General features: G+C 33.8%; 5 protein-coding genes across 6 annotated transcripts; 1 reads left to right on the top strand and 4 right to left on the bottom strand.

Annotated features, from left to right (window-relative positions):
- Positions 1–857: 857 nt before the first annotated feature.
- Positions 858–6,365, bottom strand: LOC108904538. 2 transcript variants are annotated; one of them, XM_018707135.2, is made up of 4 exons: positions 6,261–6,365; positions 4,812–5,167; positions 4,334–4,757; positions 858–3,512 (listed from the first exon to the last, which is right to left on the bottom strand). In XM_018707135.2, exons 1-4 carry the CDS (start codon positions 6,328–6,330, stop codon positions 2,941–2,943), a joined length of 1,422 nt encoding a protein of 473 aa, XP_018562651.1. In that variant the 5' UTR covers positions 6,331–6,365; the 3' UTR covers positions 858–2,940. The 2 variants fall into 2 exon arrangements, with proteins under 2 accessions (XP_018562651.1, XP_018562652.1); XM_018707136.2 differs by lacking the exon at positions 6,261–6,365 and adding an exon at positions 5,774–5,927.
- A 489-nt stretch (positions 6,366–6,854) lies between these two features.
- Positions 6,855–8,628, bottom strand: LOC108904521 (activating signal cointegrator 1 complex subunit 1-like). Its single transcript, XM_018707114.1, has 6 exons — positions 8,267–8,628; positions 8,099–8,213; positions 7,787–8,048; positions 7,566–7,726; positions 7,249–7,424; positions 6,855–7,188 (listed from the first exon to the last, which is right to left on the bottom strand). The coding sequence occupies exons 1-6, from the start codon at positions 8,541–8,543 to the stop codon at positions 6,932–6,934; spliced, it is 1,248 nt and encodes a 415-aa protein (XP_018562630.1). The 5' UTR covers positions 8,544–8,628; the 3' UTR covers positions 6,855–6,931.
- A 655-nt stretch (positions 8,629–9,283) lies between these two features.
- Positions 9,284–10,032, bottom strand: LOC108904519 (succinate dehydrogenase assembly factor 4, mitochondrial). Its single transcript, XM_018707111.1, has 2 exons — positions 9,802–10,032; positions 9,284–9,747 (listed from the first exon to the last, which is right to left on the bottom strand). The coding sequence occupies exons 1-2, from the start codon at positions 9,872–9,874 to the stop codon at positions 9,491–9,493; spliced, it is 330 nt and encodes a 109-aa protein (XP_018562627.1). The 5' UTR covers positions 9,875–10,032; the 3' UTR covers positions 9,284–9,490.
- Positions 10,033–10,226: 194 nt separating this feature from the next.
- LOC108904512 (endoplasmic reticulum-Golgi intermediate compartment protein 3) lies at positions 10,227–14,836 on the top strand. The gene is made up of 5 exons (XM_018707101.1): positions 10,227–10,368; positions 10,420–10,578; positions 10,633–10,781; positions 10,836–11,253; positions 14,460–14,836. The coding sequence occupies exons 1-5, from the start codon at positions 10,278–10,280 to the stop codon at positions 14,795–14,797; spliced, it is 1,155 nt and encodes a 384-aa protein (XP_018562617.1). The 5' UTR covers positions 10,227–10,277; the 3' UTR covers positions 14,798–14,836.
- LOC108904513 (reactive oxygen species modulator 1) lies at positions 13,663–14,350 on the bottom strand. Its single transcript, XM_018707102.1, has 2 exons — positions 13,994–14,350; positions 13,663–13,895 (listed from the first exon to the last, which is right to left on the bottom strand). Exons 1-2 carry the CDS (start codon positions 14,122–14,124, stop codon positions 13,787–13,789), a joined length of 240 nt encoding a protein of 79 aa, XP_018562618.1. The 5' UTR covers positions 14,125–14,350; the 3' UTR covers positions 13,663–13,786.
- Positions 14,837–15,056: the final 220 nt, after the last annotated feature.

The following is a 15,056-nucleotide window of genomic DNA, read 5'->3' as shown; positions in this document are numbered from 1 at the left end:
ATATAGATCGCAGGAAAAATATTTTTACACTAAACCGACCCCTTCATTGTCCTAATACCAATTTAAAACACATCTTTCAGTTTCTCAAGGCGTGAAAGTGGAAATGTTAAGTGGCTCACCCTGTACAATACACATCCACTTCAACAATTAGTTCCTTAACAATGTTTTTATGTAAATCTAACACATTTATCTCTACAGAGCTAAAATTAATTTATATGAGGACTAGTAATATGCAAGGAAAGATATAATTATTAATTTTTTTTTATTTATGAAGCGATTTTAATATGTACTGGACCATTAACGCATCTACAAAGAGTGACTGCAAAAATCGCCCGTTTTTTCACAATTCGCAGAGAACTAAAGAAAATAGATAAAAATATGTTTTTGAATCTCAAATTACTCGTCGTAAAAAATTAAGATGAGCATAGCTTTTAGTTTTTTGAAAATTTCCAAAAATCACCCCTATTTAGGGGTTGAAAAGACGCCCAAAATGAAGAATTGAATATTACCAATAAATATAAAAACTATTAGCATGTGAATTTTTCCATCGAATGATTCTTGATACAAAGATTCTCATGACTGAAATAAGTGTGTTGAACTAGAAAATCCACCCTTAAGCGCGCTCAGGGGGTGGAATCATCTCCAAAAATAGAGAAAATCAGAAATAATCGTAAAAATTCCCAAAATAATATATTAAGATAATTCACATGCTAATAGTTTTTATATCAATTGGTAATAATCAAATTCTTCATTTTTGGCATTTTTTCAACCCCTAAGTAGGGGTGATTTTAAAAATTTTCAAAATACTAAAAGCTATGCTCATTTCAGTTTTTAACGACAAGTAATTTGCGACCAAAAACATATTTTTATGTATTTTTTTAATTCTCTAATTCTATGAATTGTGAAAAAACGGGCGAAAATCACAGGTTTTTTATGGTCACTCTTTTCAGACGCCTATTTTGTTTCTTTGATAATGCCCTAGATGTCGCTACGTTATTAAAACAAATGAGCAACGAATATCCTATAATGACGACAATCTAGTCACCTGGATCGACAATCAGTGGTCTGGTTACAAAACTGCATATAATTCAGCACCAGTTCAATGTAGAATGTAGAACAGCTCTTTGGTACATAATGAATTTCTAATTATTTAAAATTTCATATAATTGAATTGTAAATCATCAAAAATTCAGTGGTTTGTCCATTTTTCTTAATAATAGTAATAGTACCTAATAAAATTAGAAATTTGCAGTGGAATGGAGAAATAATGTTCTTAATATAAGATACACTTCATTAAAAAAATGATTATAAAAATATAAATTCGTTAAATGGAGAAAAAACGAGTGAGCAATGACGTTTTGCCATTGTCAAGATTCCGCATCGGGCATTTTTCAAAATTTAACAAATTTTTACCACTTTTTTATTACTCATTTAGAAATGAGCTTTTACTGTGGACTTCAGATTTTTCAACATATTTTAATTTATTTCTGTTAAAAATAAAAACTCGCCTTTTACAATAACAAAAACCTCTCCATTTTTCAACTGATGATATTGTGGGAAACAACCACACGTTCTGTCCAGCATTGAATTACATCCTCAATATCTATCAAATAGCTAAGATCATTCATCAGCATTATCTTCAGACATAGACCGATGTCTCTAATTTTTCTAAAGTTGCGCAGTCATTTTTGTATTCTGCGCACAACGGGCTTGTTCACCATTTTTTACAATTCATTTTATAAAGGAATTGCATCTAAAAATGGCAAAAATCCAAATTTCAGTCAATAAAAGTAAATTTTATCGGGTCAAAAATTTTTTTGACCGTATTTACTCCCATATATTGTTGAGGGACCATTGCCGACATGAAGTACAAAGTGTCATATTTTAAATATCACGCCTACTGGCACAAAGCATTACTTTGTACCTACTGGGGTAGGTTGCTCTGTCAGATATAACCTACAAAGTACATCTCATATTTGAAATGTCATTGCTGTACTCAATGCCTACTGTTTACTAAATATTACGGTTGTAATTCGATGCCGGACGGAGCATGTATCTCACAGAGTAATCGTTTCTCACATTATCATTAGCTTAAAGTTTATTTCACGTCAAATTACCATTTTTTCTCAAAAACCATAAGAATGTCAAGGATAAAGGTAATAATAAGAGTGCCAGGAGTGAATTTTCGTACCCCTAGCATCTACTCCTAGGTTAGTAGGTCACTCTTTGCCAGTAGATACAAAGTGACACCAGTAGGCACTACATATACTTTGTAGGTTATATCTCACCTACCGTCCATTTTTGTATAACGTTTTCGACATATTTGAAGTTTTACACTTGGTGCGTACTGAGTGTATTTTCATCCTGTATTATCAACTCAAATAATGAAAGATAGGAATATTCAATTAAGTCGATAATGCTAAAAAGGGGAAAGAAACTGGAAAACGGGTATAATACGCACTTTAAAAAAATATATAAAATTTATATCCCACTTTCGTATTAAAAATAAACTGCCGTTTACACTTTTTTCGAGGCAGTGACGGAATATTGCCAAAAAAAAAAACGTAAAAAATAATCAAAAACAAAACTGAACGTTTTCCCTTTGAAAGCAATTTTACGTTAATACAGCAGATGTCACCCCCCTCGTTCTTGCAAATACAGCTATGCACACAGGTTCTTGACCCGCTACCGCTCTTTATATTAAAAATAAACTGTTGTTTACCCCATTTTCCCAGACAGTTAAGGAATATTTCCAAAAGAAATCTAAAAATATCCAAAAACAATACTGAATTTCTTCCAGATTTGTGTCCCGACAATTCCGAGAAAAAATAATTATTGCAAAGACAAAAACAATAATGATTTCAATTTTCTGCCGGATCTTTGTCATTTTAGTAAAACCCTTTCCGCTTTCTACCCGGATCAGACTTAAACGACCCGAACCTACAAAAACGCGCACGCCAGAATCATCAGCAGCACCAATATGGGAAAGACCATATAGACGGCCATCCGCGGGTGACACGTACTCGTCAACAACGTTATGTCGTCCTCTTCGTGCTCGATACCGTCCCTGGTAGGCACCTCGACTATAACCGTCTCGTCGGACATAAACCTGATCGGAAACTTGCACTCGGTCTGATTCACGCATTCACTCCCGCTGCTCGTGTTGGCGAACCTGTACGTCGGCTTGTAAATGTCGAATACCGCGTGTATATCGTTCCGGACGAAATCGTTATCGGAATAGAAAATGTAGTAATAATACCCGTCGGAGGCCACCAGGTGTTCCGTTATCATGTGGTTGCTCTTCTCCAGGTAGTCCACGTTGCTGCAGGATTTGCTCGGGGAGAAGCCTCTCGTCAAGAGGATTTTTCCGTCGTAGCAGATGAGTAGGTCCGTTTCGAAGCTCGACACGCTGTTGCTCGCGTCGTCCAGGACTGAGGAGACGTTGAAGGCGTTGCCGCCGTGTGTTATGTGACCGTCTAGTGGGTTCATGCTCCTTCTGAGTCTCTCCTGTCCTAGAAAGGAGAACGGTAATTTGAAATAATTGTTTAGTTTGTGAAGTGAGCCATGGAGGCTATACGATAGCATTTGTTTTACTATTCTTCTGTTTGCTTGGCCAACTTGTATTATTTATTTCTTATAAATTTCCTTTAATCCGTAAACATTTGAAAAAAAGGTGCATTATTTTTGAGATGGCTTTGAATATATTATTTTTATCATTGTTGTAAAATTCTTAATTTACTTTTGGAAAATTTTCACCAGGCACAAACAATTTCATATTTTCTTTTCTTAAAATTGATTTTAATGCTCTCTATTTTCCAATATTTACAAAAGCAACATTTTTAATTTTAAATATGCGAAATTTTAGAAAATCCTCTGTATAAACACAAGCCCCATTCAAAATTATAAAAATTTATAAACTTTATTATTATTATATTTTCCTAAATGAAAGTTCATAAAAAATTTATCCGATCCGATTGATTTTTTTTTAGTACAAATAAAACAACAAAGAATCAACCATAAAAATAAACCTCAAGAGCTCCATACCCCACAATATTATAAAATCGTCTAGAAATTGCTCTTTGAAGCGACCAAATCAAAGATCAAATAGAATAAATTAATAAAGATTAAAATTTTTCTGTTTAAAAACATGTTTTTTAAGACATCAACTGTACAAACGCCCCCCCCCCCATCTAAATCCGCCCATGTTTCATACACAACCTGAAATATAAGCCTACTTATGATTTCTTTGAAAAAGTAGGCCATGGAAACACTGGGCGTTTGTTTCATTATTCCACTGTTTCCTCGGCCAACTTGCATTTATATCCAAACTTACCATCCAATTCTCCTTTAAGTTTCTTTATCTCCTCTTGTCGTTTGCCGATATGCCTTTTCTGGTGCCTAACGTGCTCTCCGCCGTCCTTATTTTCCACATTGTACCTCGAGCTACTACTATTTTGTTGCTTTGCACCATGGATAAAGTTAAATTTGCTATTTCTATGCTTTCCCAACTCTATCCTCTTCCTAACTTCGTCTTTATCATCCGTAAAGTCCTCCGCGGCTGAATTGATGTCTATAGACTGTTTGTCTACCAAACCAAGCTCCTCCGCGGCTGTTTCGTAAGTCACTTTAACCCTGCTGTGTTCCACGTCCATTTTTGCCCCGTACTTCTTCAAGTTGTGCTCCATTAAGCCGCAGGTTTTCAGGTTTTTTTCGCCCCTTACGACTAGAATCCTCGATCCTTCATACCGGGAACACACCTGCACATAAAAACTCATTCATGTAAAAAAAACACGATTTTTCATGTATACTACCTTCAGTTTCACCAGCGCTCCTTTTAACAAATAGAACCCCCAATATTCCAGAGTATCGTCAGGCAAAGTCATCGATTTTTTAAGTCTTATGTGTTTCCTCTTTTGGCTCAACTGCGGCTTACCCCTAAGTTGGAATGCGTTAAACGACGTGTTCATTTTCAATGACAACGCTTCACAGAACACCGTTGACAGCCCGTCCTCGATGGGAACCACGTCGGATTCTGCGACGGGATGTGTGACGTCGGCAAAGACGCTGTGTCGCAAGTACAGGGGGATTATGATGAGGATGGTGGGCAAGATGGTCGTCATGAGACAGAAGACTATGACTCGTTTGACTCCATGCATCTTTCTGCCGTCTACAAATAAACATAATTATATACGAGACTTTACATCTGGATAAAGCGTCTAATGCTCCAAATAAAAGTCTATACTTAATTATCTTGTAATAAATTTCTGAATTATAGATTTAGGGAAACTAAGTACCTACTACTTATCTTATCGTAATGATTATTGGACCTGAATTTATATATATTTTATAACATAAATTATTATTATTTGTGAGAAATTGTAAGCACAGTAGGATGTACCAATAAAAAAAATGAAATTCTTATGCAGTATTGTAGATTCAAATATTTCTTAACTTTTTTAAATTTAAATTACAATTTTGACGGGTTGTTATAACTGATAAACACGATTTTAGGTCTTCTGCAGATTATAGATAATAAAATATTTTTATATTTTACTTCCTTATTGTTATCTTTAATGACCTCTAATTCTAATATTTATATTTTTAGAGTATTGAATTTTATCTACATACTTGACGCAGTTAAAATATAAGGTGTGCAAATATTTTTTTCACAACTATTTCACCGCCTGAACACCCGCAAATACATAATCTAATCACTTAGTTTAGAAAAAACAAAGACTATTATAAAATATCAAAATTTGTACAAATATATAACCTTAGAAATGTCAGGTGTGACCGTTTCGAAGAATTATCACAATTAGCACCCATTAATAACTTCTACACACAACCAACACAAGGTATTTACATAGATTCAGTCTTGTATAATAAGTTATTTTTATCAAAACCACGATCAAAACATAATTTAATTTGAAAAACCAGTTCTTTCACAGAAATTGTTGTCGTTTGTCAACTAAGTATATTTTTCATTCACAAGAGGGCACTGTAGTTATGAGCGGTTATTTTAAAATTCAAATACCTAAGTAATTTCCGTCACCATTAGTTACACAGATTCCCTGCACATATTAAGACACACATGCAATAAATAATTCTTATATTTGTCCAACAATCACTATTAATTATATTTGTTTGGCAAATTCCATCCGAGTTTCCCAATTTCATTAACCGTAAAAGCGTTGACCCGTGTTGAAATTTATCAACGACTATCACTATCTCACGTGAAAAACAGAAAGCAGTTTGCTCACCATGCAGCTGCGGTATGGAGCTGTATTTCTGGCCATTGTAGTAGGATATTTTGTTGGAGGAATTGACCATCTCGCAGATTTAAATTGTGTGATCCGAAATGGTGTGAACTTTACACATCGATGTTTTTAACAGAAAATGCTTGTGTTTAACTCCCAATAAAGAGATAAACTTGTTATTGCCCGGTTATCAAGAGTTCCTAGTTCAATATTTACATGACGCTAACAAGTTTTAATTAACACTTAAAATATCGTTAAGAAAAACAACCAGTCGTGCTGATAATAGTAATCTCCGAAACCTAATAAATATAACTATTCGTAGGCTTAAATAATAATATATTTGGTTTTATGTAGTAAAATGTAATTCCAGGTTGTTTGAACTTGTCTTTCTTTGTTGATTTATCTCTATTGCTGGATAAATCTGAGATAAAACACAGATAGGCTTAATCCGTGTGGGAATTAACTTTTTTCAAAACCGTGAACGTGGAAATTTTGCATATTTGCTTACTTACCACTTAAGTAGGTACCGGTGACTCGGAGTTAAATCTGGAGAGTATGGAGGACAATTCCTCTTTAACTGTAAATTAAACGCCCAGATGGAATAAAATAAGAAATATATTTCACAAATTTACGATAAAATTTCACACTTTCTAAAATCACAAAACGATATTGCTTTATATTTTAATAATGGACAGCGGTTTGTAGAAACCGTCTTCTCCCTTAGTTGAGATCAGAGAGAGGTGAATGCTGTCCAAATCGCATTCACCGAACACGAAATCTTTGTACTTCTGCATTATTAGAGAGGCGTCAAAACTCTCCCTTTTGACCCACCTCTTACGACTAGGACTCGGATTGTCTGGACTTTTCCTGTACTTTGTATTTATCAATGTCATGTGCAGTTTGACGTTTTCCGTATGTCTCAACACCAACCCTACAAGAAGAAGAAGAGAAGGTGTGGAGTATTACAACTTTGAAGCTATACAAATGTTACCTTTTTCATAGAAGTGGTTGGCGATGTCGTTCGCTATTTTTTGCAAATTCCCTTCATCTGTTTCATTGATTATCTTTACGTTTGCAAACAGCACGTCTGTTTTTTTATAATTACTTTGCATGCAGTCAATTCCTTCCACACGTAGTCTCAGGGGTCCCGTTTTTTCCAACAGTGGACTAAAATCAAGGGCACCAATCTCAAAGGCTTGATACGTTACCTTAGCGATGAAAATAACAGACCGTGATACTCCCAAAAAATTATTTACTGCACTGACCCTCACTTAAAATTACAATCTGTGTAAACAAGAAAATACTCACCACAAAACCGTGTCTTTGTATTCTTCCAAAGCTTTCACTGCTTCTGCTTTCTCTCTTTCATCCGAAAGAGCAAAAACAATTATTGTTAGATGCAACTTCAGAGGACTCTGAAAAATAGACTCGTGCATCCCTTTTATTTCTTCTCCATTCAGTATTTCAGCCTGAAATAACAAAAATTCAGTCCCGATTTAAAGAAATTATATTGTTACTAATTTTAATACCTTGAATTTCTCAAAATTTGTTTGAACTTCTTTACTTAATATAGGAATTGATATGAATTGGGCGGCAGTAAGTTGTTCTCTAATAGCTCCGATTACTGAATGAATTTCATTCACTGCGTCTTCGATGTTCTTCTTGTCGTGGCCGTTGATAGATAATTTACCGTTTTGTCCATGCCTTGGCCACGAAATATTTGTTTGAGTTTTATCGGACAAATGTTTTATGTCAAACTCAGTAAACTGATGTAACTTTATGTAATATATACTAAAATAGGTTGAATTGAGTGGAGACAATAATACTCAGATTCTACTTACGATGGCAAGTGAAAACTAAGAGATACTTTCCCATTGTCGTCCGTTACAATATCTATTTCATTTTTATATTCAACATCAACAATATCGACTTCCTTCGACACAGTTTGATTTTTAACTGTAAAAAAAAACTAAATAAACTGAAAATATAACCTCTTTTAGCAAACTTACAATCAGCGTGAATAATAGTTCGCTGACTTGTCTTCTTTGTATTCCTCTTAAATTTTCTTATATTGAAACATTTTCCATCTATCCACATACGAAGTGGTTTTGCCGTTCTACTAGATTTCAACATTTTATTTTTTTCCGACACTTTTTGCGCCTTATTTTGAACTTGATCCGCGTGACCTCTACACCACAGACCACGGAATTTCATAAAAATTGAATAAACTGAGAAAGTAAGACCAGTTGCTAAACCACAGGTTATTAAAACCCTCTTAATTAGCATATTACTGTAGAGTTAATTTAAAAATATATTAAAGTTATTACACATTATTCTACGGTATTATTTACAAAAAAAATAACCGCAACGACACAACAATTATACTACCAACGCCATCTTCCGTAACAACTGAAAAACAAAAAACACAAAATCGATGAAAAATGCAGTGCCGTAGTCATGGAGTGGCAACTATAATAGCCATTTAAACGAACAAATTCTCACGTTTGGTCTTTTGATCCCCCACGTTCTTTTGGGTCATCCCCATTTTAAAAAAAAACATAACCTCACAAATTATATGGATTTATATTTTTTTAAAATCATTGATGAAGCATTTGTTTTACAACTGGCAAATACATTTGAATTAACCCTTTCCTCTTTTTATTACAGTCATAACATTGTGTTTTGGGTATTTTTAAGTACCTATATAGACTAAAATTTTTCATCTCAAATTAGAAAAGAATGTGAGATCTTAAATACTAACCACACTATTAATAAGGAACTGTTATATCTTTATCGCCCTTTAGATTTGCATCCAGGTACACTATAAAATGTATTACTTACAGTATTATTAGTTTTTCTTGGGCTGCTAAACTTTACATATAGTATCACAATTTTGCATAAAACTCAAGGCTTTGTTTATGTTCTCTCCGATTTCTTTATGAACAAGTTTCGTCAGAGGACGAGGCGCTTGACTTGAATTGAGAATAGGCCTCGTCTTTGAAAGAATCGTATATAAACCATTGTGATGCTGTAGAAAAAGTAGCGGTTGAAACGTTTACATTTTATTCACGTTAACTTTTGAATACTAGCAGTTTAGTAATAACATTTTTCTACAAAAGTCTGTATGATGAAATGACGTTTTTGTAATAACAAATATTTGTTTCTAAACACACACTAATAATTCACATAAATGTTCAACTAACAAAAAGGCCGCCCACATTCCCCTAAATTCATTAAAAATCAGTAACTCTTCCTTTTCTTTCCCAATCCCCATATCTTGTGGGTTCTGGACCTTTAGGGCCTCCAATTTCTCCAGTATGGGGATTAGTATTATCGGGCCACGGCTGTAGTGGCTCTTCTTCTTGATAGGGGTGTTTTCCTAATGGTTCATCTAGTTTTCCAATGGGTGTCTTTTCTCTTAATTTCTTTTTGAATTCTTGCATCCGGGGACTCACTATTTCATTAGATGAGGAGAGTCTTATTATGCTTTCTAGCAAATAAAAAATTGCTCGATATAAAAAGTAAAAGTAATCGTAATTCTTACCATTGTGAGTTAGTTGAAGAGGTGCAAAGGGCGATTGCTTCATATTTCGAAGCATATACATCATAATACTCATTTTGCGGTCTCTTTAATTTAAAATGTTTATTTATTTACGTTAAATGACAATCACAGCGTTAAATATTTTTTCAATGGTCCATGCCTCTTAATTGGAAATTGGAATTGATATTGGATTGGAATGCATATACGTATTAAAATAATGGAAGTAGAACTAATTGTTTGATCTTGCACGTCACTATATTATTGGATGTACTAGGAGGCGATCAGAATTTCAGCCAATAAAATTTTTCCAGACAAAGATACTAACGGTTCCGCGTCTATTTACCTCTGATTTGTAATAAGTAGTCTAAAACGATTTTTTGGAAGAAGATGCAGAATCTAGAAAATTTAACCTAATTCTTGATAATTTGTCAACATTTCAACGTCACAAAGCAGGTGTAGATTTAAAAAAAGGTGTAGACATGTTCGAATTTTTTAAAAAACTTAGACGATTTGATGCCTACCCTAAAACACTAGAAGATGTTAGAATACAGACATATGGGGGCGGAACTAGTATGTACCTAAAATAACTGCTAATTCTTTAACTTATCATGTTTTTTTTAGTTACTATTATTAGTTTTATCATTATGGGTTTACTGTTTTGGACTGAATTAGTCAACTATCTCACAGCAAATGTTACAGAAGAACTTTTTGTCGATACATCAAGGAGTCCAAACATTCAAATTAATTTGGATTTTACAATTCCAAAGATTTCTTGTGATTGTAAGTTACTAAAATAAATATTTTTGTTTGTTGGTGTAATTATTGTATACTTAGTTTTAGCTTTAGATGCAATGGACTCCTCGGGTGAACAGCATCTTCAAATAGATCACAATATTTACAAGAGGAGGTTAGATCTTCAAGGTAAACCTATCGAGGACCCAAAAAAAGAGGATATTACTATTAAAAGCAAGAATGACACGGATGTAAGTAATATAATAACATTACTCAAACAATTATTGATATAACGGGTCTTTTAGGTTGCCGTTCAAAACAAAACGGAGTGCGGCAGTTGTTACGGTGCTGCACTCGACCCCAGTAAATGTTGCAATACGTGCGACGACGTAAGAGAAGCTTACAGGGAACGAAGGTGGGCACTGGAGAATTTAGAAAATATATCTCAGTGCCAGGAAGAAAAAATCAGCGAGAAGCTGAAAACGGCTTTCACGCAAGGTTGCCAGATATACGGTAGCCTAATAGTTAACAGAGTTAGCGGTAGTTTCCACATAGCCCCCGGGAAAAGCTTTAGTGTTAGCCACGTACATGTGCACGATGTACAACCGTTTTCTTCCGGCGAGTTTAATACGACGCACACAATCCGGCACTTATCATTTGGGACTAGCATCGACAGTCGGACTCACAATCCGTTGAAGGATACTGTAGGCCTTGCGACAGAGGGTATGTACAAAGTTAAATGATACCGTAAATAAGAGTGTTGAAATCTCATTCGAGAAGCAAAAATTAATTCTAAGAGAATGTATAAAAAGTGATAAAGTATATTTATGTCAGTAGAAAGCAATAAAAATAATTTCATTGTATAAACAAATCTACAGGGTGACCCATTAAGAATGGAAACACTCGCGTACAAAAGTTGTTTATGGACCGATTTGAACAGGGTTTTTTTTTAAAGATAGATCTCCAAAAGCTCTACCTTGATGCAAAATTTGAAGACTAAATTTTGATTTTCAATCCTACTACGAATTTTTTTTTAAGTGAAAAATAGCAAAATTTTGTTAGCGATTTTTTTATAAAAAATCTGACTACACCACTGGATTTAGGAACCCCTCAAATGCATTTGTACCAATTTTTGCGAAAAAAGTTTGTCCCTAAAAAAGTTATGACAATATCGGCATCACCAGTGTTTGCCATTATCGGTGAACCTATTATTTTATAATAGGTTCACCGATATAGAACCCAAAGGGAAACAAAAATTAATTAACAAACACTGGTTTACTANCTTAATGATAAATAATACCTATCTACTCCAAAAGGGCATTAAATCGGAAAAAACTAGTTCTCTTGCCGTCTGATCATTTTCTCCAGAAAGGCGTACTATTTCAATTTTCACATGTAAAGTTAAACTTTGAGCCATCCCAAAGAATTATGGAACTTATTTAACCATGCACAAAAAATATTACAATGTGCCACTACTTGCGAAGTTTGACATTTGTTGTCTTAACTTCTATTTTTCACAGCTAACCAAATTTTGTTCATATTATTTTTAAGCAACGTTATTTTCTGGATATCTCGTAATAATAATAATTTGACGAACTTGTTGTTTATTTTATGTATACTGGTTTTTATGGTTCTTATTAATAATTATTAAACCAATGTTTGTTATTTAATTTTGTTTCCCTTTGGGTTCAGTCGGTTTTTATAAAAGAATAGGTTCACCAATAACGGCAAACACTGGTGATGCCGATATTGTCATAACTTTTTTAGGGGCAAGCTTTTTTTCGCAAAAATTGGTACAAATGCATTTGAGGGGTTCCTAAATCCAGTGGTGGAGTCAGATTTTTTATAAAAAAATCGCTAACACAATTTTACTATTTTTCACTTAAAAAAAAAGTTTGTAGTAGGCCTTGAAAATCAAAATTTCGTCTTCAAATTTTGCATCAAGATAGAGCTTTTGGAGATCTATCTTAAAAAAAAACCGGTTCAAATCGGTCCATAAACAACTTTTGTACGCTAGTGTCTCCATTCTTAATGGGTCACCCACATATTTCATTAAATCGACTGAAACTCTACGAATAGTAATGTTCAAAGCTAAACGAAATGTGATATTTTGTTGAAAGTGTAATTGTCGAGTTGGTAGATTAAATCATTTGTTTAATTTTGTAACAAAAAAATGTGTATATTGTTTTAAAAACCATTAGCATTTTCTGAACATTTTTTTAATCTGAAATTTGAGTTAATTTAAAATTTTATATACAGGAAATAGCACTGAAAGAGGGTCACAATTTTACGGAGACTATCTTTAGAAATTCATGTAGAAAGTCTGTTTTTTAAAATACCGTTGTGAATACTGAAATTTTTTTTGAATCCTATTTTAGTAATTTTCACACCCTGCTGATATATCACGCGAAAATTTAACAATGAAGACACATAAACACACAGTACCATCACAAAACATTTAAATATAGTTTTATAGGGTTATACACTTACACAACACAAGATGCTCCATTAGTTTGATAAACTGAAAACTAAAATATAAATAATAATAAACTAAAACAGAGACATATTCAGCCTAGCTAATTTTGCCAAATTAACATTTGGTCGTTTGTTTTTTGTCCGCCTAACTCCTTGTCATGTCTTATCAGGTGGATTGAATGATATTGTATAGTTCTCTTAAACTAGCCTCAATCTGAGAGGCCATTGACACAGATTGGTAACAAATACATTTTATTAAATAACTGAAATTTGACTTTAAAAATCTTGTAATTAAGCGGTAATTAATTTAATCTCAACTACTACCGATCAACAATTTGCGGAGAGAGCATAGTTTGGGAAACAATAAAAACGACAGGAAAATAATCACAATTAAATATCGTCCGTACTGATAACATACAGAAGATCCTTTATTTCAGGAGCTTTAAGTGAGCTCAAAATTACACGTAATATATATATTTTTTAAATGGTTGACGCTTAGGATTCACGTTGTAAACATTTTTTGTTTATTTTGATCTATACCATCACATATTAACCATGCGGCACTTATACTGCAGACACCCTGTGTATTTCTTGCAATACCTCTGAATCTTAGCTAACCCGAAAACTACTTTTAACAAACTCGATAAATGAACGAACTTTTATGTACTAAAAATTTATTTCCGAAATAGTGAAGAAACGAGTAACATATTTTACACTAAAACTAGATCAAGACAGGTAATTAAAGTATCTTGTTCAGTACGATTGCACGAGATTGTGCGGATCAACATCTCAGACCTGATCCGATGGCCAAAAATGTGCCAAAGGAACCTCCACCCTGTAACATGACTTTGCCCACCGTGTTCACTAGCTCCTTCCCTCTCAAACCACCCCTGAAAAGAAAAAGAATCATGGTCTATTCTTTCAATCAGACGTCAGGGGAGAAAACGTAAAATTAATATAATTATCGAAAGATAGTTAAATTACGTACCGCAGTGCTGAGAATCCACCGAACAGTGCTCCACTGGCCATACCCACGCAGAATCCTAGGAAAAAGCCCATCTTCATCCTGTCCATGCACGAGGGACCTTGTTGTTGGTACACACCACTGGGAACAGGCATTTTGTCTAAAGAATGATGTGTACCTTAGATAACCTCAAAGGGGTCAAGAACGGTCACTATTTAAGTACACGGAGAATTTTTTGTGAACACCGGAGTATGTGCACTCTAAATCGTCGAATTTTCAGTAAAAACTTTTCAAAACCGAAATTTATTTTGTGAATTACACTTTTTAGACATGTGTGAGTTACATATTACGAATACAAGTCACAAGAGCGTTTTGATAGACACGACGTAGGATCGAGTTGACAAATGTCGGAATGTTGCAATAATTATCGTAATATGTATATATAGTATACATTCACGTGGTGATGTACAATTTTTTTTATAATTTTCAGGTTCAACCATGTTCCAATACTATTTGAAAATAGTGCCAACCACATATGTGAAGAAAGATGGAACTATTATAAACTCGAATCAGTTTTCAGTAACGAAGCATCAAAAAACAGTGTCGATGTTGAGTGGAGAATCGGGGATGCCTGGTATATTTTTCCAATACGAATTGTCTCCGTTGATGGTGAAATATGCAGAAAGTGAGAGATCTATTGGACATTTCCTTACAAACGTGTGTGCTATTATCGGTGGAGTGTACACTGTCGCTGGACTTCTCGACACCTTCCTGTATCACTCGGTGAAGTTGATACAGAAAAAAATTGAATTAGGCAAATTAAATTAGTTTTATATTTTGTACAGAATAAAATAATTTATTTAAGTAGTTTCTCGTTTTATTTATAAATAATATGATGGTAGTCACCAAGAATAACTAGTGTTCAAACTAGTGTTAGTAACCGGTTTTGTTTGAAAATTACCAACAAATATTTTATAATGAATTTAAAATTTGTCAGTAAAAAAATATCACAAATTTAGAATGAAACGGAAATACTTCTGTTTATTTGAGTGGTCTCACACAAATTCTGTATCCTGTACCATGTGAA

Source organism: Anoplophora glabripennis, unplaced genomic scaffold (assembly GCF_000390285.2).
Source record: "Anoplophora glabripennis isolate ALB-LARVAE unplaced genomic scaffold, Agla_2.0 scaffold112, whole genome shotgun sequence".
Taxonomy (NCBI): Eukaryota; Metazoa; Arthropoda; class Insecta; order Coleoptera; family Cerambycidae; genus Anoplophora; species Anoplophora glabripennis.
Note: the sequence above shows the minus strand (reverse complement) of the source record. Positions and strands in the feature narration are given on the sequence as shown.

Coding starts and splice junctions, on each gene's coding strand:
- LOC108904519 (XM_018707111.1), bottom strand. CDS start 9,874: ATGAGTATTATGATGTATATGCTTCGAAATATGAAGCAATCGCCCTTT. Junction 9,748..9,801: donor TCTTCAACTAACTCACAATG/GTAAGAATTACG, acceptor TTTATTTGCTAG/AAAGCATAATAAGACTCTCC.
- LOC108904513 (XM_018707102.1), bottom strand. CDS start 14,124: ATGCCTGTTCCCAGTGGTGTGTACCAACAACAAGGTCCCTCGTGCATG. Junction 13,896..13,993: donor GGTGGATTCTCAGCACTGCG/GTACGTAATTTA, acceptor TTTTCTTTTCAG/GGGTGGTTTGAGAGGGAAGG.
- LOC108904512 (XM_018707101.1), top strand. CDS start 10,278: ATGTTCGAATTTTTTAAAAAACTTAGACGATTTGATGCCTACCCTAAA. Junction 10,369..10,419: donor GACATATGGGGGCGGAACTA/GTATGTACCTAA, acceptor TGTTTTTTTTAG/TTACTATTATTAGTTTTATC. Junction 11,254..14,459: donor TGTAGGCCTTGCGACAGAGG/GTATGTACAAAG, acceptor TATAATTTTCAG/GTTCAACCATGTTCCAATAC.
- LOC108904538 (XM_018707135.2), bottom strand. CDS start 6,330: ATGGTCAATTCCTCCAACAAAATATCCTACTACAATGGCCAGAAATAC. Junction 5,168..6,260: donor CTCCATACCGCAGCTGCATG/GTGAGCAAACTG, acceptor GTTTATTTGTAG/ACGGCAGAAAGATGCATGGA. Junction 4,758..4,811: donor GAGCGCTGGTGAAACTGAAG/GTAGTATACATG, acceptor TTTTATGTGCAG/GTGTGTTCCCGGTATGAAGG.
- LOC108904521 (XM_018707114.1), bottom strand. CDS start 8,543: ATGCTAATTAAGAGGGTTTTAATAACCTGTGGTTTAGCAACTGGTCTT. Junction 8,214..8,266: donor AACTATTATTCACGCTGATT/GTAAGTTTGCTA, acceptor TTTTTTTTACAG/TTAAAAATCAAACTGTGTCG. Junction 8,049..8,098: donor CTTAGTTTTCACTTGCCATC/GTAAGTAGAATC, acceptor AACCTATTTTAG/TATATATTACATAAAGTTAC.